Source organism: Pan troglodytes, chromosome 23, assembly GCF_028858775.2.
Source record: "Pan troglodytes isolate AG18354 chromosome 23, NHGRI_mPanTro3-v2.0_pri, whole genome shotgun sequence".
In the NCBI taxonomy this organism is placed as follows: Eukaryota; Metazoa; Chordata; class Mammalia; order Primates; family Hominidae; genus Pan; species Pan troglodytes.
The window spans coordinates 48,788,501-48,810,940 of NC_086016.1; the positions used below are offsets into that span (position 1 = coordinate 48,788,501).

General features: G+C 50.7%; 1 protein-coding gene across 11 annotated transcripts in view; it reads left to right on the plus strand.

The window, feature by feature from the left end:
* The window catches only part of TBC1D22A (TBC1 domain family member 22A), a 413,175-nt gene that overhangs the window by 26,273 nt on the left and 364,462 nt on the right, over positions 1-22,440 (plus strand). For 10 of the 11 annotated variants that reach the window (XR_010156181.1, XR_010156179.1, XR_010156180.1 and 7 more), the window contains 3 exons: positions 3,637-3,693; positions 4,617-4,957; positions 8,560-8,736. Coding sequence is in view for 8 of the 11 variants with exons in the window: in XM_515210.9 (XP_515210.4) it covers positions 3,637-3,693; positions 4,617-4,957; positions 8,560-8,736 (575 nt within the window). In the remaining 3 variants the exon portion in view is untranslated. Of the gene's footprint in view, positions 1-258; positions 1,506-3,636; positions 3,694-4,616; positions 4,958-8,559; positions 8,737-22,440 lie in introns of those variants that run through there. The other variant, XM_054675516.2, reaches the window with a different exon arrangement.

The window sequence follows — 22,440 nt, forward strand, 5'->3', positions numbered from 1 at the left end:
GTGAGGGGTGGGACTGGGCTCCTGGGCCTTTGAAGGAAGGCCGGGTGTGGGCTCATGTTTCTGCTTGCTGTGGTGACAGGCCCTTGGCTGCCACTTTGATGTCCCACTGATTCCACTGCTCCTGGCCTTCAGATCAGGTGCGTGCTGTTTTGTTTGTCTCAACCTTCTGCCAGCCACTTTTCCTAGTTCTAAGTGTGATTTTTTTTCTTAAGGAATCTTCCTTCTTTTCTTTTTCTTTCTTTTTTTTTTTTTTTTTTTGAGACAGAGTCTCGCTGTCGCCCAGGCTGGAGTGCAGTGGCGCGATCTCGGCTCACTACAAGCTCTGCCTCCTGGGTTCACGCCATTCTCCTGCCTCAGCTTCCCAAGTAGCTGGGATTACAGGCACGTGCCACCACGCCCGGCTAATTTTTTGTATTTTTCATAGAGACTGGGTTTCACTGTGTTATCCAGGATGGTCTCGATCTCCTGACCTCGTGATCCGCCCGCCTCGGCCTCCCGATAAGACTGGGTTTCTGTGCTCCTGTGACATGCTCTTGTAGGAATCATCATAGAACAGTCAAAATGCCAGTTGAAGTTTTGCTTTTGTGAGTAAACTGTAAGGGCCGGAATAGTTTGGACGTGTTGTGCTTATCTTGGCCTCCCCAGTGCCCTGTCCGAGAGTCAGTATCGAAAAAATGTTTGTCAAGTTTTGCTGAAAAATCTTAGAATATAAAAGTGAACATTTGGTGTAATTAATACGTTGTGCTACAGGCATAGGAATGGGATACCGAATAGAAACTGAGTGGGAAACTGAAAAATGACCCAATGTAATATTTTAACGTTAAAGATGATGTTCTCAAAGCAGTGGGTAAAAGGAGAGGTTACTGAATAAATGACATTTGAACTCTTCTTTATTTTTTTTTTAAAGTTTCCTACTAAACACTATATAGCAAAATAAAATAAATTCTAGGTGGATTGAAAACTTAAGGGTAGGAACGAGCCCTCTAGAAGGATTGAACTAGCACACGGCAATGTTTATGCACTCTCAGAAGGGTCAGGCCTTTCCAAGTGTCGTCCCCAAAGTGGAATCACGAGGAAAGGACACAAGAGTGGCTCAGCCTCCCAGACCAAGGAAAACAGATTGGCCACTGCCATTGTCTTTCTGTGACTGCTCTAGCAAATCATCACAAACTTACTGGCTTACAGCAAACATGGTATCCTAGAGTTCTAGAATTTGCAAGTCTGATGTGGGTCTCACTGGGCTAACACCAAGGTGTTGGCGGGGCTGGTTCCTTCTGGAAGCTCCAGGGGAGAGCGTTTTCCCTGCTCTCTCCAGCTCCAGGAAGCTGCCCACATTCCTTGGCATACAGCCCCCTTTCTCCACGTACAGAGTCAGCCATGTTGCATTTGTGTGACCTTCCGCGGTCTCTTCTGCTCTGACCACAGCCAGGAAGGTTCTCTGCTTTTGAGTACTCATGATTAGATTGTGCCCATCAGGATTGCCCAGGATGGTCTCCCACCTCAAGGTTCGTATTCTTAATTGCATCTGCAAAGTCCCCTTTGCCATGTAAGGTGACATAGTCACAGGTTCTGGGCATTAGGATGTGGACGTCTTGGGTGGGGGCCGTTATTCTGCTGACCACACCACCAGAACGACTAAGAAGGAATCCTCTGTTTACAAGGTTTTTTTTTTACAAAGCAGTGAGAAAGTGGTGAGCACCTCATTAGAAAATGGACAAAGGGTATGAGCAGACAATTTACAAAAAGGAGGTACAAATGAACAAAATAAAAAAAAAAAAAGTTTTACCTCACTAATGAATGAAGAGGCACATAGCCGACACGGAGACCACTGTTCTCTTGTTGAATGAGCAGTGGTGTGTGGTGTTGACACTGCTGGTGGGATATGAACCACGGCTCTTCAGCAGTGTGGACCAGTGGCCTTTTTAATGTGTGCTTTATGTCCCAAGCTTTCCATTTCTAGGAGTTTATCCCCAAGAGGTTATCATAGTTGTGTGCAAATATTTGTCTCCAAATATCTTTATTACTTTTTTTGTAATCACTATATTATTTTATTTTTTAGAGACAGGGTCTCACTCTGTAACCCAGATTGGAGTGCAGTGGTGCATTCTTGGCTCACTGCAACCTCCACCTCCCAGGCTCAAGCGATCATCCGACCATTTTTTTGTAATCACTTATTTTATTTTTTTGAGACAGGGTCTCACTGTGTAACCCAGGTTGGAGTTCAGTGGTGCAATCTTGGCTCACTGCAACCTCAGCCTCCCAAGTAGCTGGGACCACAGGCTTACGTCACCACGCCCAGCCAATTTTTTTGTATTTTTTGTGCAGACGTGGTTTCGCCATGTTGCCCAGGCTGGTCCTAAACTCCTGAGCTCAAGCGATCCGCCCACCTCGACCTCCCAGCATTGCCAGTATTGCCTTCAACAAACAGAGATTCGTTTATTTCCTGTGTCTGGTAGTCTGTGGTGAGCAGCGCAGGGTTGGGCAGCAGCTCAAAGCCGTCACAGCCCCATGCTGTTTCCTGCCTGTCTGCCCTGCTGCCCTTCATGGTGGCATCTTCACTCACGCACGATGGCTGAGGCCTCACCTCTGTGTTCCAGGCGGAAAAAAGGGAAAGAAGCTGGGGGCCAAAGGGGTGCTAGCTAAGCCTGTTTTTTTTTTTTTTTTTCCAGAAAAGTAAAAACCCGCATTTATTTCTTGCTGGCTATGAAAAATAAATGTGTGTCACAGGGCCAGCCGTGGCTGACGTCAGCCAAAGGAGCAAAGGCTTCTGGGTAGAGGTTGATGAGTCAACCAACAGTGTCTGCCACGTGGGGTATTTCATTTGCATCAGTTTTCCAAATTTGCTCTGATGCATGTAAGACTTTTATAGTAAAACTGTTAAGTCTTTTTCTTTTTGAGACGGAGTCTTGCTCTGTCACCCAGGCTGGAGTGCAGTGGCACGATCTCGGCTGACTGCAACCTCCGCCTCCTGGGTTCAAGCCATTCTTCTGCCTCAGCCTTCCCAGTAGCTAGGATTACAGGCATGTACCACCATGCCCAGCTAATTTTTGTATTTTTAGTAGAGACAGGGTTTCACCATGTTTGCCAGGCTGGTCTCCAACTCCTGACTTCAGGTGATCCGCCCGCCTTGGCCTCCCAAAGTGCTGGGATTACAGGCGTGAGCTACCGTGCCAAGCCTGTTAAATCTTTTAAAAAATTATATTTATCTTTTGCAATTCTGCATTCAATTTCAGACAAAATGATGGCAGGTGAGAATTCCCAGGTGGGCGTTTCTTCGAGTTTTTAGTCTGTGGGCAGAGGCCACAGTTCCTTCATTGCACTCCCAGACACCCTCATCACCGTGTGGATGCCCGAGGGTCTGTGGTGGTGCTTGTCGGGCTGAGGTCCATTCTCAGGGACGGGCTGAATGCCCTGCTTGTGTGGGGTGTGGGGTGTGGGCTTGTATGGTGCCACTCATCCCTTCTGAACTGGGCCCTCAGGACCCCGGGTGGCTGCAGAGGGGCCTGCGACAGCCCATGAGGAGCTGCTTCCTTCAGTCCTGTGGGTTCCTGGGAGCCCACCTTTCGGCTGAGCTGGTGGAGGGCTCTTGGGAAGGCAGGAGAGAGGCTCACTGGTTTTCCTTTTCTTTTCCATCAGCATCCAGCACGTGTATGGTGCCCAGCACCCCCCCTTTGATCCACTGTTACATGGCACGTAAGTGACGTTCCAACCTCACTTGGCGTCTCGGCTCTGATATGGGAGGGCTGTGGCAACCCCAGTCTTCCTGCTTCCTTCCTGCTCCCAGGCATTCCTCAGGGAGGGGACTGGTTTCTCATTCAGCCACACTGATCAAGCAGTCGCTTTGTGTGAGATACTGTGCACCCCGTGCTGCGCATCCCGGTGAAGACGGCAGATGTGGGAGCCACAGCCTGATGTGGGGAGGTGGGGGAGCCCTGGGGAGAGCCAGAGCTGGCATCCTTTAGCCATGGGCAGCCTGGCTGCAGCCCATCCATGCTGGCTTGTCCTTTCCGCTCCTCCTTCCCGCATTCTCCACCAGCTGCTGGAGCCCGGCCCTGGCCTGTCCTGGCCCCTCCACAGCAGGCGGGAGCGCAGAGTGTGGGGCTTGTGCTGGGCTGTTGTGACCCTGCAGGACTGCACCTGTCTGACAAGTTTCTCACGTGAGGTGGGGCCGATGTTGTGTGTTGTCCTATTTTGGGGGAATCTTGTTTAAATGATCGTGTCTTCAAATCCATATACCGCAGGCCTGCACCCTGCACAGGCGCTCCTGGCCCACACCCCTCACTGCTGGGCAGGAGCCTTACTGGGATTCGGGGAAGGTGCCCCAGGCACTGGCCAGAGTGAGCTGGGGTGGTCCTGCAGGGTATCACCATGTGGCCCTGCGCCTCCTCCCAGGTGACCTTCCTGGAGCCCCCTCCCCCTCCTGCCACTGAGTCCTCATGGGCTTCGCCTGCTCTTCTTTTGGCTGTCTCTGTGAATTGTGTTTGCTTTTTCACTCACTATTGCTAGATCGAAGCTGAACACTTCTATGCCTGTCTTTTCACCTGGGAATTCTTTCCTGGCTGGTTTTGGGTGAAGCCTTCGAGCATGTACGAGTAAAGACTGCCTTTGCATTGCAGTTTGCTCAGGTCCACGGCCAAGATGCCGGCCACACCAGTGAAGGCCAAGAGGGTCAGCACCTTCCAGGAGTTTGAGAGCAATACCAGCGATGCCTGGGACGCTGGGGAGGATGGCGACGAGCTCCTGGCCATGGCGGCGGAGAGCCTGAACTCCGAGGTGGTCATGGAGACGGCCAGCCGTGTGCTGCGCAACCACAGCCAGCGGCAGGGGCGGCCCACGCTGCAGGAGGGGCCAGGGCTTCAGCAGAAGCCCAGGCCCGAGGCAGAGCCGCCCTCACCCCCTGGCGGCGACCTCCGGCTGGTGAAGTCAGTCAGTGAGAGCCACACGTCCTGTCCTGCAGGTACGATGGGAGGACTGAAGAGATGGTCTGGGTTTCTGGCCAAGCTAAGAAAGTGGCCAGAACACACTCACTGTGGGAGAATCAGTGGGTTCCCATCCTCATTTGCAGCAGGCCCCCTGGCCCATGAGAGCCCTTATGGTTCTCTTCCAAGGATAGGGGAGTGGCCTGCGCTCTTTCCTAGGTCCCCCAAGTGCTTTCTTCTGTCCTAGCTACGTGCGTGTCTCCTCCCAGTGGAGTGGAGGCTTCTGGCCTAGCTAAGTGCATCTCTTCTCCGAGTGGAGTGGAGGCACCAGGCTGTTGTGGGCTGGCCGTGAGAGGGCCACGGGGGAGCAAGCGCCTGGGGACACTGTCTCCCTCCTAACTCCACCAGCTTGCAATGGTTCCATGGGTGACATTGCCAGCCGAGGGGTCAGGCCCCTGCATGTTTAGGGGCTGGCCCTCTAGGCAGCTTACAGGATTCCTGCCAGGTGTGCGTACACGTGGGCTCAGGTCTGTAGGGGCTGGGAGTCTGACTTTTGGGTCGGCCACGTTTGCACTCTGACCCCCTCGGGTGGGGTCGTGTCTGGTGCCATGTGCATGGCACTGGTGCGCAGCAGCTGTTCTGGAGGCTGTTTCTGTGGCTGCTGCTCTTTATGTGTTGCAGGCCATCACGTCTGTGATGGAAAAGCTGCACGGTTGTGCGATGAACCCACTGTGGGCCGCGGGCACTGTTTTCAGAGCTTGGGATACCCCACTGGACAGACTGAGGTACATCTGTGCCCTGCGGCAAGTCCATTCTGGTGAGAGGGACAGATGCAGCACTGCCCACAGTCAGCAAGGGGGCACAGAGCGTGCTGGGAGGCAGCAGGTGCCACGGTCAAGAGAGGCAGAGAATGGAGTGGGAACGCGGTGGCCCTGAGAGCAGTGGGGAGCAGGTGTCATCTGAAACGGGGAGGTCAGGGTGTCTTCGTGTCAGTGGTGCTGTTGGGAGGCAGGGGGTGAGGGGCAGGGGCGAAGGCCAGCTGGAGCGGCCACTGGCCCTCATAGGTACCTCCCTCCAAGGTCTTCTGGGGGCTAGGGTGCTCTCCCCACATTTCCAGCTGAGAAGATGGAGATTGTTAGGGTGGCCTGATTTTACCCTGGAGAACTAGGTTTCATACCTAGGTCTAGTTTTTAAAACCACTTTCTAGGAATTGGTTAACTTCTAAAATGTTACAGCTCTCATTAGTTGAGAATGCTGTGTGTGATTTCATTTGATCAGTTTTCTTTTTGGAGTGTAATAAATTTTAAAGTCTTTGAACTCGTAACTGGAAATCTGGTGATGGCGTTTGCGGGAGGCTTGGAAACCTGGTGACTGACTGAAGCATGCACTGACCGCCTTCTGCAGGCCCAGTCCTGGGCAGCGCCCTTCAGCCTGTGGCAGTCGGAGTTGGCAGGATCCCTGGCTTCATCTGCTCATGGGTGGTGCTGACATTGAAGCTCTGTGAGCCTCTCAGCACCCTGCCCCCTACCCCCAAGATGCAGGGCACTGTCAGGCTGAGAGTGGCCAGGACCGCAGGACCACATGGTGTGTGGCTGGGGGATCTGACAAGAGGCAGGCTCAGGCTGTGACCAGCTGGGGTCGGGGAGCTGTGAGATGTCACCCTGGGATGTCACCCTGGGATGGCCTCATCCTGGAAGAGCCAAGCAAAGGATGCTGCAGGCAGCTTGCGCTGGGAGAAGGGGGCCCATGACCTCGTTGCCTTGTGCTCCTACTTGCCTGCCTTGGAGTTGGCCACCTTTCCTGTGTTTGCTTTCTGGGCAAGCTTTTTTTGAGTACTTCAGTATAGTGACAATGATACCATATATTGATCATTTACTCTGTGGCAGGTACAGTATCAAGTCCCTGTGATACTAAACTCATTAAGCTTTGCAGCAACACTACGACATGGACTTAGGGGCTCTGCTCAGGAGTGAGCGGCCCCTTACGTGTCCTGATGAAGCCACATCCGTCATTTCTGAAGATCACAGGGAAGTCCAGCTGAGCACCTTTAATTCTGGGACTCAGTGCACAGCTGCTCTTCCTGCTGAATATTCACTCTGAGGAACTTTAAGTGCTGCTGAAGCAGGAGCCTCTGAAGGAGGGAGAGGGGGCACTGTCACCCATGGTCCTCCCCTCTGCTCAGGTGCTGGTTCTCAGCCCTGTCTGCAGTAAGGCCGGCAGCGGAAACTCTGGAGCCAGACGCCCCGGGCTGGAGCCCCAGCCCACTGCTTGGTGTGCGGCTGCTACAAAATAGGAATCACGGCAAGGGCACTGAGGCTGGTGGGAGGAGATCCTCCTGGGGGTTGGGGGGAGTCAGGGAGAGTGGGCAGCGGGGATGGGGGAGGAGACAGGGCGGTACTCTGAAGTCTATGTCCCCACTTTAGCAGACTTTTCTGGAAATTTAACTGGGCCACATTCTGCCCAGAGGCCATAGGTTGCCTGGCTCCTGGATAGCCTGAGGGTTTCTGTGTGAATTATTTCCCCCCACTCCCAGGTTATGAGGGAAACGTGGGTGCTCTGTGGGAAGGAGGGCGCGGGGGAGTGCGGCTCCTACCTCCTTGCTCAGCGGCTGCTGGAGTGGATGTTGGCCCGTCAACTGCAGCGTTTGCTTCGGCTCCATTTCCTGGAGTTTATTTTTCACTCTACTTTAATTTTCAGTTTTTGAAAAATGAGATAGCTAGACAGGAGTTAGACCCAGGAGTTGGGAGCCTTTCCCAGCCTCTTGCTTGTTGGTCTCGGATGGCCGTGTTGAGTGATCTGAGGGCCTTAGGGTCTTCCCTTGGGCTGACCCGGTCCCGGGTTGCTGGGTGGAACGTGGTATCTCACCACCTGCTTGGATCCCCGTGGGCCTGTCCATCTTGGGGGTCAGTGGGGCCTTGGTGGGCAGCAGCAGAGGGCGGGAAGGAGGGCGGGCAGCTTGTACTCTAGTGCCACCGCGGTCACTGCCTGTGGTGGGGTCTGGGAAGGTGCCATCCCTCACCTGTCTGGCTTCCTTTGTTTCCTTGGGATGAGGGTCCCTGTGGGACCTTCCTCCCAGGGCACTGGTGAGACCCAGGAGGGCCAGGCAGGTGGCGGGGTTGGGCACGCTCTTGAGATGGCAGGTGAGAGCCCTCGCAGTGCCCTGGTTCCTGCTGTGTCCCCACTGTTGCCTTCTGTCCTCGGCACCTCTGCAGGCTTTCTCCTTTCCCTCATGGTAACTCATGGGCTTGCCCTCCACACTCAGGCCTGGCTGACCCGAGGGCACCGTCCTGCACAGACCCTCTGGGTCATGTCACCTGGGCAGGCCCTGATCTGCCACCCCAGGCACTGGTGGGAGCCTGACCTCCACACAGCCCGAGGGGCCCTGGAGTTTTCTGGCTGTCATTGTGTTGCTTTTATGCAAGGTGGACCATTTCGTTGGTGAATAATACTCTGCCAGTGAAGCGAGTGAATTTCAAAGGTGTCAGTTCCATGTTACTGCTCAAGAAACCAAGGTCCCCACTGCTGAGTGATGGGAAGAAGGGACCCATCAGCATTCACAAAGGGACAGTGGCACAGCAAGGAGGAACGTGTAGTCGGGAGGAGCGCCCTCACCCTCACCCCCATTCTCTCACCCCTGCAGAAAGTGCCAGCGATGCCGCCCCTCTGCAGAGGTCCCAGTCTCTCCCACACTCGGCCACCGTCACGCTGGGTGGCACATCTGACCCCAGCACCCTCAGCAGCTCAGCGCTGAGTGAAAGAGAGGCCTCCCGGCTCGACAAGTTCAAGCAGCTGCTTGCCGGCCCCAACACGGACCTTGGTAAGCACCCTGCCCTCTGGAGGACACACACAGACATTTCTTGCTGTTTCTGAAATAGATCACATCTTAAAGGATTCTATATATGCTTATGTAATGCACACGCGTCCGTGTGTAATTTGCCTTGCAGGAAGGTGATGTTTTCGTGTAATATTTTCAAGTCAGTCACTAAGGTAGTAGCAATTTGTGCTTTAGACACGTTTTGTTAATGTTTTTCCCATGCAATTTGAAAATGTATTTTGCGTTCCTTTTTGTTTTCTTTTTTTAAAATTTGAGACAAGGTCTTACTTTGTTGCCTGGCTGGAGTGCAGTGGTGTGATCATAGCTCACTGCAACCTGGAATTCCTGGGCTCAAGCAATCCTCCTGCCTCAGCTTCCTGAGTATGTGGGACTACAGGATTGTGCCACCATGCTCACCAGATTTTTTAAACAATTTTTTCTACAGATACGGGTCTGCCTATGTTGCCTAGGCTGGTCTTGAACTCCTAGGCTTAAGAGATCCTCCTGCCTCAGCGTCACAAAGCACTGGGCTTAAGGCGTGATCCACCACGCCTGGCCCATTCTGTTTTCCTGTTGTCCCATTTGCACTCTTTATTATTGCTGCCCTTGGTGAGCCCTTCGAGGCTGGCCAGGTGGACATCCTTGTTCTTGACAGTATTCTGAAGACAGTGGCTCATGGGGGCACAGCGCTGGTGACCATCAACTCAATCTGCTGGTTTTGTACTTTCCTACCTTGGGGCTGGCAGTCATCAGAGGGTAACAGGCTGTGAGCCCTGCAAGGGGGCAGGGGTGAGGCTGGGGCAGAGGGGCAGGCCCACAGGGCAGAGCACAGTCACCAGTGTGACTCTTCCTGCGCGAGTTGCTTCCAGGCACACGCAGTGCCCATGTGGACTGCCGTGGCCAGGCTCTGTGGAACGCACTTGCTTTCAGTTCCTCTGGTGGAATTCCTGCTGAATCCACGTCCTTCCTTTCCGTATGTCATCTTTGTGGAGTGCCACTCTGGCTAGGTGTTTGCTAGACGCTGGAGCTCTCGGGAGGACCGGAATGTGGCCTTGGTCATGAGATTGCTTCATTGAGGGGACAAACCTGTATCACACAGTTATGGCTGGTGTCACTGTGGCACTCTAAGAGCCAGAGGTGCAACGCCTGGCTTGGCCAGGAGGTGGCGAGTGGCGCACGCGGATGGGCCGCCAGGAGCCACGCAGGAGCCATGCAGGGGCCATATAGGAGCTTGCAGCAGCCGGGCCTTCACGCTCAGGCCCAGGGCAGGGAGAGGGTTTCCGGGCAGAAGCAGCGGTTCAAAGGGCATGGCTGAAGCTGTGTTCTCGAGGCGGGGGAGGGCTCTTGGAAGGTCTCCTGGCTAGAAGGACACAGCTCTGAGTAGAGTTCTCAGAGTGGGTGGTTGTTTCTTCCTTATGTTTGTTTTTTTTTGAAACAGCAACACTTGCATGTGTTATAACATGACACAGCACAGCAGGGTGTATGTGAAAATGAGGCCTGTCCCAGCCTCCACTTTCCCTTCCTTTCCACAGCTCCAGGTGTCTCCTTCCAGCGATGGCCCATGCATCTGTTGTTTTAAACGTTTCGTGTTGATGCAATTCAAACTTGCAGAACAGTTGGCATGAATAGTGCCAACAACTCCCATATGCTCTGTACCCAGAATCACCAATTGTTTACGTTTGCCCATTACCATTCTGCATGTGTGTGCCTGTTTTTGTGTGTATATATACATTTTTTTCCTGAACCATTTGAGAGTCAGTTGGAGATATATCCCTTTACCTCTGAAACCTTCGCTGCATATTTCCTAAGCACGAAGACATTCCCTCAGTATCATCACAGCACAGGGGTCACAATCAGGAAATTTAACGTTGACACAGTACTATTTTAACACTTGTATTATTTTCATCCACAGGCCATAGTCACATTCTGCCAGTTGTCCCAGTAATGTCCTTTCCCTCTTTTTTCTTAGTCCAGACTCCAGTGGGGACCATGCGTTCCATTTGGATGTCACGCCTCTGTCTTCTCCACTGACCTGGCGCAGCAGCTTTGCTGGTCTCTGCATTTCCATCTTGACACTTTAGCAGAGCACAGGCCAGTGATTTTGTGGGATGTCCCTTGGTTTGTGCTTGTCTGATGTTTGCCCACAATGAGATTCTGATTGATAATTTTTGGCAGGAACATCACTGAAGGGATTCGTGTTCTTCTTGGTCATCGCAGCGGGGGCACGTGGTGCTGGTGGGTCCTCGCGTTGAAGATGTGGACTCCGATCACTTGGTTGAGGTGGCGTCTGCCAGCTCTTTCCACTGAAGAGCTCCCCTTTTTCCTTTGGTGATGAAGTGCTCTGTAGAGAGATGCTCTGGGGTCTGTGCATTTCTACAGTGTATTTCTTTCTCCCCTTGCACGGCAAGGCAGTTGTGCACCTCACTTTTTAAGGGAATGATACATTTTCCCATGGTGTACGTGGAGAACCGCCTTAGTCTTTAGAGTGCCCTGTAACATGCCATCCTATGGATGTCCCCCGACTTGACTGCACCAGCCCCTGCGGTTGGGCAGCAGGTTATTCCTAACTTGCTATTATTACAAACAACTTGAGAACGTTTCTTCAGGCGCCTGAACCTCCTTCTGTGATGGTGACACAGAGCATCCCTAGCCATGGGTGAGGCGAGAAGGCAGTGTGGGGGATGGCTCTGTGATTTCGCCTAGAGCACCAGGTGTGGAAGTGTCACCCACCAAGACAGGAGATAAAGGTAGATCGTGCTTACGGGAGTCTAGTCTTGTAGTTGATGTACCCATCTTGGCCACTTCCTCTTCTAGCATGCCAGTGCCCCTTCTCTGCTGGCTCTCCTGCCTCCAGGGTGGTGTGGAGATGCAGAACCACGTTGCACCTGGGAGAGTGGGTCCTGGAGCCGGGCTGCCTGTGTGGAGAGCTGGCTCCAGTGGTTACTCGCCACGTGACCTTGGGCCAGCTTGGTGATGATCCTGCTCTCAGAGTTCTTGTTTGCGTGATAGGCATGATGAAAGCGGTGCTCATATTGCAGTTTAAATGAGATAGTACGTATGACATGCTTAAGAGAGTGCCTAGCACATACTAAACACTCAAAAATGTTAGTTATTTTTATGGTTGTTGTTACCTTCATTTGAACTGGCCTTTTTATCTTCTCACTTGATTTTTGCGCTATTGACGTATGTGGTCACTTTTGTGGTCATTGACGAGTCAAGGACTTACAGATGTTTTCCTGGTTGTGTCCTGTGGTTTCCAGCAATAGGCAGGTGGAGGAGAGACAGCTGGTGAAAGCAAGATTTGCCTGATGGGAACTCTGTGCTGGGTCAGGCTCTGAGTACCCACCTGGAGCATTCTGGAGGACTTTGTAATTGAGCCAACTTTTGGAAATTAAAATCATACTTAAAAGTAAAGCTTTCAAGACTTGTAGGAAGATGGGAGTATGTAGGGCTAGATTTTAGCATGTAAAAATCAAGTATTTTGTTAGGTTGAGGGGACTGTGGGTTTTTTCTTTCTTTATAATTCTATGTAAATATCAAATCTAAAACCAAAAAGCTAAATGCAGAGCTTTCAAAGTTAAACGATGACTGCATTTGTATTTAGTAGCAAGAGAAAACATCGCCAGTAAATTGCCTGTTTTTATAAGGCAGTTATGATAGCTTTGGAAGACAGTGGAATGTACTTTCTTCACATTACATGAAAGATGTAAGTGGCAAATATTTGCCAATGTGGGAGAAGCAAATCACTGATGTGAGAAGTGACTACAGAAATGAGTCTACCTGCTGAATATCATTCTGTCCAGCGGAGTGCTGTTTTTCTTTGTTTAGCTTACGCTCTGTTGTGAGCCTGGGGATGAAAGTAGCAAATAGAACTTAATAGCTCATTTTACTCTTAGCATTGGCTCAATATTTACTCACACAAAGACTGCCTGCTTTGAAGCCCCGGAAAATGACACTCAAGTTGGTCACATGTATCTGGTGAATGGTAGTGTGATTTGGTAACATGTAGAACATGCAGTTTCCTGAGGACCGTCTAGGGCCTGCCTCGCAGCAGTGGGGCCTCGGAGGGCAAACTGTGTGTGGAGCTCAGCTCTGGCCCTCAAGGCTTTCGAACGGTAGGACAGAAGGCACGACGACCCGTCCGTCAAGGAGTGGGGCCAGGCCACGGCTGTGTTCCACTTCCCCTGAGGGGTGACCATCCAGTCTAGGCTTTATGAGAGCGTGCTGATAGATGGAGGTCAGCGGGAGAGGGTGTTTTGGGGGTTGGGAGGGCATGAACAGAAGTTTGGAGCCGTACACCTTGGCAGCACTAATACGAGTAGATGCCCCCTTGGTGTCCGCGGCTCTAGGGCAGCCGTGAAGGGGCCTGGGCCCTTGGTGACAGGAGGAAGCAGGTGCGGCCTTGGAGTAGGCCCTCAGTGTGATGGCTGGCCGTGTCCTTACTCATGAAGTGGCTCAACCTTCCTGTTTCGTCAGCTGTAGAGGGAGCACGAGACCTGCCCTGCAGGGTCCTCGTGAAGGTCAGTGGGAATTTATGTAAAGTCACTCATTCATCCAGGCTCTGTTGAGCACCTGCTGTGGTTGTGGGCACTGGGGAGAAATCGGCGGCGAGGCTTGCAAGGGCCCTGCCCTCAAGGAGCTGACATTCTCGTGTGAGGAGACAGAGGGAGCTCGCTCAGTACCCCCGCAACCATCAGAGGGCAGGAAGCATATAGGGAGAGTCAAGGCATGTGGAGGGTAGAGGCTGGAGCTGCTCTGCAGTTGGCTGTTTCTGGGGCGAGATCTGCACGGAGTCAGGTATTTGAAGAGGGGGCATGAGCATTCTAGGGACAGGCCCAGAGGTGCAAAGGTCCTGCGGGCAATAGAGCTTCATGTGCTTGAGGGGTTGCTGAGGCTCTGGCCTGGTGGCTGAGTGGGGTGTGGGGAGAGGCCTGCAAGGCAGGCAGGGACCAGGTCCCCAGGGCTGAGAAGTCCAGGAGAAGGAGCTCTGCTTTTACTTCGAGCACAGCATGAAGCCTCTGGGAGGTTTTGAACCGGGGGAGTAAAGCGCGGTGCAGAGCATCAGAAAGCGGTTGCTATTCTGTGGAAGGAAGAGCCGATGACTGCTTCTGAGCAGAGTGTTGCCAGTGGCCATGGACGAGGTGGAGTCCTTGGGCAGCTCATGGGAGGGGCTGGGGGAGGGTCAGAGTAGGGTGGGAGACTAGGGGGCAAGAGTGGAGGCCGTGGGCTGGGGATGTGGGTGGGGTGGGCTGCGTGAGTCGGGGGCTGATGAAATCTGGAGCTGGGTAGACTGGCGAGAAGGCAAGAGCCAGGACCCCCATAGCTTAGAGCCTGGGGTCTGCAGGGATGGGGAACAGCCGATAGACACAGAAATCAGAACATTTTGTCACTAAAGGGTTTCTGTGATCATCATTAACGGAAATGTTATTGAAAGTTAGAGAAATGGAAAAGATAATAAAACCAACAAACCAAAATTGCCACTGTTTCCACATGCTGTATTAACTAGAGTTGTGCTTGCTTTTTCTCTCTAATTTATTCCCTCTTAATCGGTTCTTACCAGTCCTTCAGAGCTCACTAGCAGAAATGGCTCTCTCTCAGCGGCTGTTTTGTCTGCAGAGTGATCTGGGCTTCAGGCAGGGCGTGCGAGAGCCTCAGTGAACACGCTGGCTCCCCACTTTCACAGCATTGCCGGCATCCTTTTTTCTGGGTGATGTGTTCCCTGCTCGATGTGGTATTTGAACTACATGTGATGTCACTTGGCTTAAAATAACCAAATTAGATATGATTTGGTGAAAATTAGGAATTTTATTTACTATCCATAGTAATGTAAATCTTCAGTTTAATAGGAAACCTGTCACTGTTCCTTCAGGTGATTTGTTTCTGTTGAATGGTGATTTTTAGTCTGTAATATTAAAAGCAAATGCTAAAAGAGAGTTTGTAAGTCTTTGGCATGGTTTTAAAGGAGCCGCCTTAAAAACTTATCTGTTGCATGTTTGTCTTTTTTTCTTATAATTTCTTTTGTAGATGAGGATATTGGATACAGACTTGAGCAATTGTGCGACTGTGGTATTTTCTCTATGTGAGGGATAGGAGAAGGAAAGTAGGGCGAGTATGGCAGGATCCCCAGGGACTCATTGCTCCTCGCCCTGTACAACATTTTCTACTTGTAACTTAGCTCCTATTATGGTTTCCTCTGAGAGAGTATGAGTTCGTGTCCATCTGCCCATTAGACTGTGATCCTCTCTTGGGCCGTGGCTGGAGTCACTCATCCTCCTGTTCCAGTGACTGGCACATGCGTGGCACATTCTCAGGAAATGCTGGCAGAGTTAATTGAGCCACCAGCGGTCAGTCTCCTTCTCTCCTACCCTGTGTTCTTCAGCGGTGAGTGGGGCATCGCTGGTTTTCCAGTTGACACAGGGTGCCTTGTATCTGGGGCCTTCCGTAAAGATGTGTTTTTGCTGTAGGTAACAGAAAAGCAGACGCAAGGACTTTTGAACAAATTCAAAAGTTAAGTTTCTCAGCAAGATGCCTGGAGGCAGGTAGCTGTTGGCACTGGTTCACTGGCTCAGTGATGTCCTCAGGATCTAAGCTCCAAGTCACTTGACCTCTTCCTCACAGCTCTAAAGGGGCTGTCACCATCATGGGGTGATGGAAGGAGCAGTCACCAGGGCAGGCGTCTTCTTACTGGGAGAGTAGGGCTGCCTTCAGAGCCAGGCCACATGGCCACTCCTGGTGGTAGGGGGAGCTGCCAAGGATGTGTCTCCTGTGGGCTGGACATGGGCACTTTCAAACCGGGATTCTGGAAACAGAGAGGTGGGATGGGTTGGATATTGGTTAGGCAGCCAACTGTGTTTGCCATTCACAGAGATTGATGTGTGTGTCTCTCACTGCCCCCCCCGCCCCCCCCCGATTTCTGGTTCCTTAATGTCTTTCTGTCCTTCTTCTTCTTCTTCTTTTTTTTTTCTTTATTTTGAGATGGAGTCTTGCTCTGCCGCCTAGACTGGAGTGCAGTGGCTTCATCTCGGCCCACTGCAGCCTCCGCCTCCCAGGTTCAAGTGATTCTCCTGCCTCAACCTCCTGAGTAGCTGGGATTACAGGCACCCACCACCACACCCGGCTAAGTTTTGTATTTTTAGTAGAGACGGGGTTTCACCATGTTGGTCAGGCTGGTCTCGAACTCCTGACCTTGTGATCCACCCGCTTTGGCCTCCCAAAGTGCTGGGATTACAGGTGTGAGCCACCGCGCCCAGCCTCCGACCCTCTTATCACATTTACCCCATGGCTCAGTGCCGAGCGCTGTGTGGAAAACGTAGTATAGAGACCCAGATGTTTGATTGCATTGAACTGTCTACAGAGTGCTGGGTGTAGAGGGACTCAGTAAATGAACTTTGAATTCTCATAGTCAGTGACATGGCATTTAGAATGAACTCTCCTCTGTTCCGATTTTTTTTTTTTTGCCCGGAAATGGAGCTGAGACTCAAAGGGCCACAAACCATCCCATTACTCAAGTGCATAGTACTGAAAGCTGCCGAGAAAATAATGTTTTTGTTTTAAGATGGTTTAAATTCCTTGGAGTCTATTATTTAAAAAATATTTAAAAATTATTAAAAAATTTTAAATTTAAATTAAATTTTAAATTAAATTAAATATTAAAAATATTTAAAAATTATTTAGAAAATATTATTTAAAAAAAGTATGGCCACAGACCATTAGAACTGACATGTAAGACTGAGCTGAAAAGAAAATCAAGCTAAAAAAGGATATAAAATGTGTTAACTTAGAAAAATGTGATAATGTACCTTTGACTTTCTAGGGGCTCTGGGTATGATGGTGGGTTGTCACCCAAGCCTGAGGACAGAGTGATGGGAGCCTGAGGGGGCAGAGGTGAGTGTCTGTGGCTGGTGGGTCCCACCCAGGTCTGGAGTGGGGAGAATAGTGCTGATCTTCGGCCAGTCAGACCCGAGTAGCTACAATTATGGAATTGGGTTTGGTGATATGAGGAGGGGAAGTTCAACCTCTTCACAGGGCTGGCCGAGCAAATGCGTGCAGAGCCAATAGGGCTTTGCTCCTCCCCAGGCATGGCCTGGATACTCTAGTATTATGGGATATTTTATAAGAGGATTGGCAGGTTCTGTGACCGCAGATTCTTCCTGCTCAACCGCAGATTCTACAGGTGCATCCTGTAGACACTTTACAGGCGAAGTTACAGGGAAGAGGATTTCTTTAAGAAGGAAAGTTGGAAGACAGTGGTGAGCAATTAGAATTCACCACCAGCGTGGAACGATGGGGGATCAACAGCAGCAGGATTGTTCTCCTTCTTTAGAATTCAGGGCTTCAGGGATTAGTGTTGATTGTGATGGTGATTGTGGGGGTGATGGTGATGGTGATGATGGTGGTGATGATAGTAGTGATGGCGATGATAACTGTGATGATGGTGGTGATGATAGTAGTGATGGCGATGATAACTGTGATGATGGTGGTGATGATAGTAGTGATGGCGATGATAACTGTGATGATGGTGGTGGGAATGATGGTGATACCAACTCTCCTGTTTGTCGGTGTTGTGGACCCTGTCAGCCCGTGCTGAGGACTTCTGTCCTGTCTGCTCTGAGGCCCCAGTGCTGCTTTGCTTGGAGCTGTTTGGGAGGCACAGTGGGTTTGATGTTAGAAGGAAGAAGCACACGCATGCGTCTGTGTGACAAAGCCATTTGCTTGATGACACGCTAGCACTACTTGGCACTGTACCTCTGCAGCGGCAGTGACCAGTGTTTATCCAGCCCTCCCCACAGGCTAGCTCATTTGTTTGGCATTTACTCCATATGATGAGTAGGGCGGCAGGATTCCTGTGATTCCCATTTTGCAGATCAAGAAACTGAGGCTTAGAAATGGAGGAGGACCTAAGGTCAGATGCCAGCCAGTAGCAACAATCACTGGATTTAATCCAGGCTTCTTTGCATTGCACACTGCTTTGCTTACTTTAATAGGACATGAAGAGTTCGGTTTTAGAAATTTTATACAGGGCCGGGTGAAGTAGCTCATACTTGTAATCCCAGCAGTTGGGAGGCCTAGGTGGGAGGATTGCTCGAGCCCAGGAGTTGGAGGCTACAGTGAGCTATGATCATGCCACTGCACTCCAGCCTGGGTGACAGAGGAACACCATGTCTCTAAAAGAAAAGCAAAAAAATAAAAAAGAAACTTGGTACAGGATTAAATCATAGATGATTAAAATAAGAAAATGGGAAGAAATTTCTAATGAACAGAAATGCAGTAAGGGGCTGGGCACGGTGGCTTATGCCTGTAATCCCAGCACTTTGGGAGGCCGAGGCGGGTGGATCACCTGAGGTCAGGAGTTCGAGACCAGCCTGGCCAACATGGCAAAACCCCGTCTTTACTAAAAATACAAAAATTAGCCGGGCGTGATGGCACACGCCTGTAATCCCAGCTACTTAGGAAGCTGAGGCATGAGAATTGCTTGAACCCGGGAGGCAGAGGTTGCAGTGAGCCGAGATTGTGCCATTGCACTCCAGCCTAGGTAACAGAGTCAGATTCTGCTTAAAAAAAATAAAATAAAATAAAACAAAGAAATGCAGTAGGGATGGGAGGTGAAAAATAAAAAAAAAATCCAGTTGCCATCACAACTGGATACAATACAGGAAGTTACACCTTAAATCAGTTGCCAAGAATAAAGCAAATCCTTGGTTTTGCATAGAGAGGTGAAGGATATCACCTTTATCCTGATGTTATTGTGTGTGGTGAAATGTAGTCAGGTAAGGCTTTGACTTTGGTGTTTAGCCAGCTTTTTTTTTGGAGGAGACAGTCTTGTTCGGTTGCCCAGGCCGGAGTGCAGTGGTGCGATCTTGGCTTACTGCAAGCTCCGCCTCCTGAGTTCACGCCATTCTCCTGCCTCAGCCTCCCGAGTAGCTGGGACTACAGGCACCCACCACCATGCCTGGCTAATTGTTTGTATTGTTAGTAGAGACGGGGTTTCACCGTGTTAGCCAGGATGGTCTCAATCTCCTGACCTCGTGATCCACCCTCCTCGGCCTCCCAAAGTGCTGGGATTACAGGTGTGAGCCACCGTGCCCGGCCTTCACCAGCTTTTGAGGTATTCATATAAACTATTGGAGGCTTTCTCTTGAAATCCCAGACTATGTTCAAATTGGTCCTAAAGAGAAGAAGTTCAAGTTTGCTTAAAATCCTAATGTAGATTATCTTAGGGTAAGAGAATCTAAAGAATAGGTTAGTGTATTAATTTGCCTGGGCTGCCATAAGAAAATACCACAGAGTGGGTGGTTTATGCAGTAGACATTGATTTCTCCCAGTTCCAGAGGCTGGAAGTCCAGGACCGGGGTGCTGGCTGATCCAGTTTCCGGGAAGGGCTCTCCTCCCGGCTTGCAGATGCCACATTTTTGCTGAGTTGTCACATGGCATTTCTTCTGTGCATGTGTGGGGAGAGAGATCCAGAGAGAGAGAGGGAGGTGGAGAGCGAGCGTGCACAGGAGCTCTCTGGGTCTCTCCCCATAAGGACACTTATCCTGTGGCTCAGGGCGCCACCCTCATGACTTAATTCAACTTCAGTTACCTCGTTATAGGCCCTGTCTCTAGACACAGTCACGCTCTGGGAGAGGCCTTCAACATACGAATTTGAGGATACAGTTCAGTCTCGAATAGTTAGCATATCTTTTTCAACTCATCTTTTAACCCAAGGTAAACCCATGGATTTGTTTTAGGTTCTAGAAGTAAGAATAACCACATCCCCTGCCACCCTGACCCTTAGCATCTCGGGGGTCAGGGCAGTATGGGAAACAGGACCATGGGCTTTGGGGTGGCGCATGTCAGGTCCTGTCCGGGCTTCGACATTTACTAACACAGTGACCTGGGCAGTGTCTTCATCTGTAGAATGGGGTAATGTCAGAGGCCTCCATAGTGTTTGGGAGGCGTGATGAGGCCGTCTGCGGAGTGGTTAGCAGGGAGCCCTGCCCGGCTGCTGTGTTGTTACCGTCGTTTTCCTGTGTGTCCTCCCCGCCCAGATTTTCCATTGAGGCCGTGAAGCTATATAGATGGCATTTGTTGTCCTTTTATTCAGGTTGATATTACATCCTCCTCCTCTCCCATGCTGCTGTAATCTTCATAACCATCATTTTTAATGGCTCTATAATGTTTTGAAAATGATCGTTACTTAAAATTCTTATTAAAATTGCATATCTAAGTCAAAATTTCATTTATATGCTTGATCAAAATGTAGACTTGTTTGAGAGTATTCAAAATGTGTCACATCAGCTCCCGCATGCAGAAGTGATGTTCCTGGGTGTTCTGGAGGAGGGAGCAATGCTCCGGGGCTCACCACTTGCAGTTTAGGAACTGGTAACATTGATTTCTACTCTATTTACCAGTGTTCTAATTGGAAAAGCTGCATTATACAAAGTTAAAACATTTACAGTGGTTCCTCAGGGCTTGCAGCCTGACAAATAAATCTCCTTCGCTCCCGACGCTTCTATTTCTGTCTCCTTTCAGAAGTGTTCTGCACATATTCGAGTAGATTTATATAGACGTGTGTTAATATATTTCTCACTCTACCCCATTCTTTTAAAAATACAAATGAAAACGTAGTAGTGTTACGTGCCCCTTTTCTCACTCAAAAAAAAAAAAGTATATCTTTATGGAGAGCATGAGAACAGGTAAGATTTAGTATATAGGTATAATCATCTTTTATTTTATTATGAGGGTCAAAATGGCATAAAATCATCAAATTTTTAAGTAAAAATTCTGTTTTAAAAACTTGAGGTGCAATTCAAATAACAGACAATAAACTGTTTTGTGGTGAACAGTTCAGCGGCTTTTGGTACATTCACACTGCTGCACAACCCCTACCTCAGGTATTCCTCATGCAAAAGAATAGGCAGATATTTAAGCTTTGGGAGGAGTTTTTTTTAAAACAACAATTACATAATTGGCGAGTTTTTATTCTTAGAATCAAATGAAGAGGTAGCTCCGCTTTCGACCCTTCTAGACGCCCCATGATGATACACTCTTCCATTAAGGAACTCAGATTCCTCCTGGGAGATAGGAGACACCAAATCCGTCCTTTTGTCCTCATGTGAGTTCTGTGGGGGCGGCTGGGCTGCTGAGAGTCTGTACCCTTACATGCAGGATGATTGAAGAGGCTGGGCTTACTTTGGGGAGCATGGCTGGCATAGGCCAGGCTGTGTGTCAGAGTCCATCATGCGGCTGTCATCCAGGACAGGCTAATTACCAAGTACCCTGGGTGCAGGGCAGCAGACTGGCCTCGGGTTCCTGTGGGCAGGGGACAGTGGGCATCGGATATTTGATGAGCTTGTTTCGGCCAGATGCAGGCACTGGATGGTGACTGGGCCACGTGGACAGGCTTTGGTGCCTGTCCGTGGCCTGGTCAGGAAGACCCATTGCATGGAGTGGTAAGGAGCTGTCAGGGACAGATTCTGGGGTGGGGTGGAACCAGAAGAGAGACACAGGTGACAAGAAAGCAAGGTTCCCATCTCTTCATTCATCCGTCAGACACGAGTAGGTGCCTGCCGTGCCAGGCCCTGTGCTGGACGGTGATGAGCACTTGAGTTGTGTGGCTTCTGAAGGCTGGCATTTGTGGGTGCATCTTGTCTCATGGGTGTGATTTCCATAGTGGGAGATGGGGCAAGCCTCTCTTAGGGAGGGACTCACTTAAGCGGAGAGTTGAGCGGAGGAGGCAGAGCGGAGTCTGAGTGGCGAGGGTGGCAGCAGCAGCAACAGTCACAAGCAACGGTCACAACGGTGTATCGAGCTGGGTGCTGAGCGCGTTGTGTGCAGTGCCCCTGCGATTCCTAGAGACTTACAGAGGCTCAGTGTCTGGCTCAGGGTCGCCCAGCTAGTGGAGCCAGCACTCGAGGCCAGGTGTGTCAGAGAGAGCCAGCATCCAGTCTGTCGCCCTGCAGGACTGATAGTTTCAGAAGAAGGCAGTGGTAGGAAAAGCCAAAAATGCAGCTGGGGTCTGTTCTTGGAAGATCTGGCCCGCCAGGTGAAGGCATTCGATTTGAGGCAGCTGTGGTGCCGTGAGAAAGCCACTGGAGACGGAGAGGAGGTGCTGAGATCCTGGGCTCAGATCCTGCCTCTGCCACCCTCAGACCGTCCAGCCACTTAATCCCGCCGTAGCCTCAGTTTCCCTATTGGTAAAATCAAGGAATTGGTCCAGGTGGTTGCCAAGGTCTGGAAATCTTTGTTCTGTGTGTAGTTGGGAGTCCCAGAAGGTTTTGGGCAGGGAGTGGAATGATCAGAGCTGTGCTTTGGGGAGGTTAATCGGACTTCTGGTGCTTTGTGATTATCCTGCTGTAGGGCTGGAAGTGATGTGGGGGTGACACTTTGAAATTCAGCAGCAGGTGAATTAGCTGTGCTCTGAGCTGTGGCTGTTTGGAACTCCCTCTTGCCGTTTCTGGGTCTGGTGGCAGCTTCTGCTCCCCTGCCGCTGCCTCCTCCTGCCTGCTCGTTCCCTGGCACCAGCACTGGCTTCTCTGCACACCCTGTGGGCACAGCAGGCACAAGGATAATGAGGCTGTTTGGATGGGCTTGTGGTGCTGAGGAGACACGGAGCACCCGTGAATCATGGGGATCACAGTGGCCCAGATGTGAGGCTGGCATTTGAAGTTTGCAGGCTCTGGGGCTCCCACGGGTTGGTCACACTGTGGGCTGCCTGGCCTCACA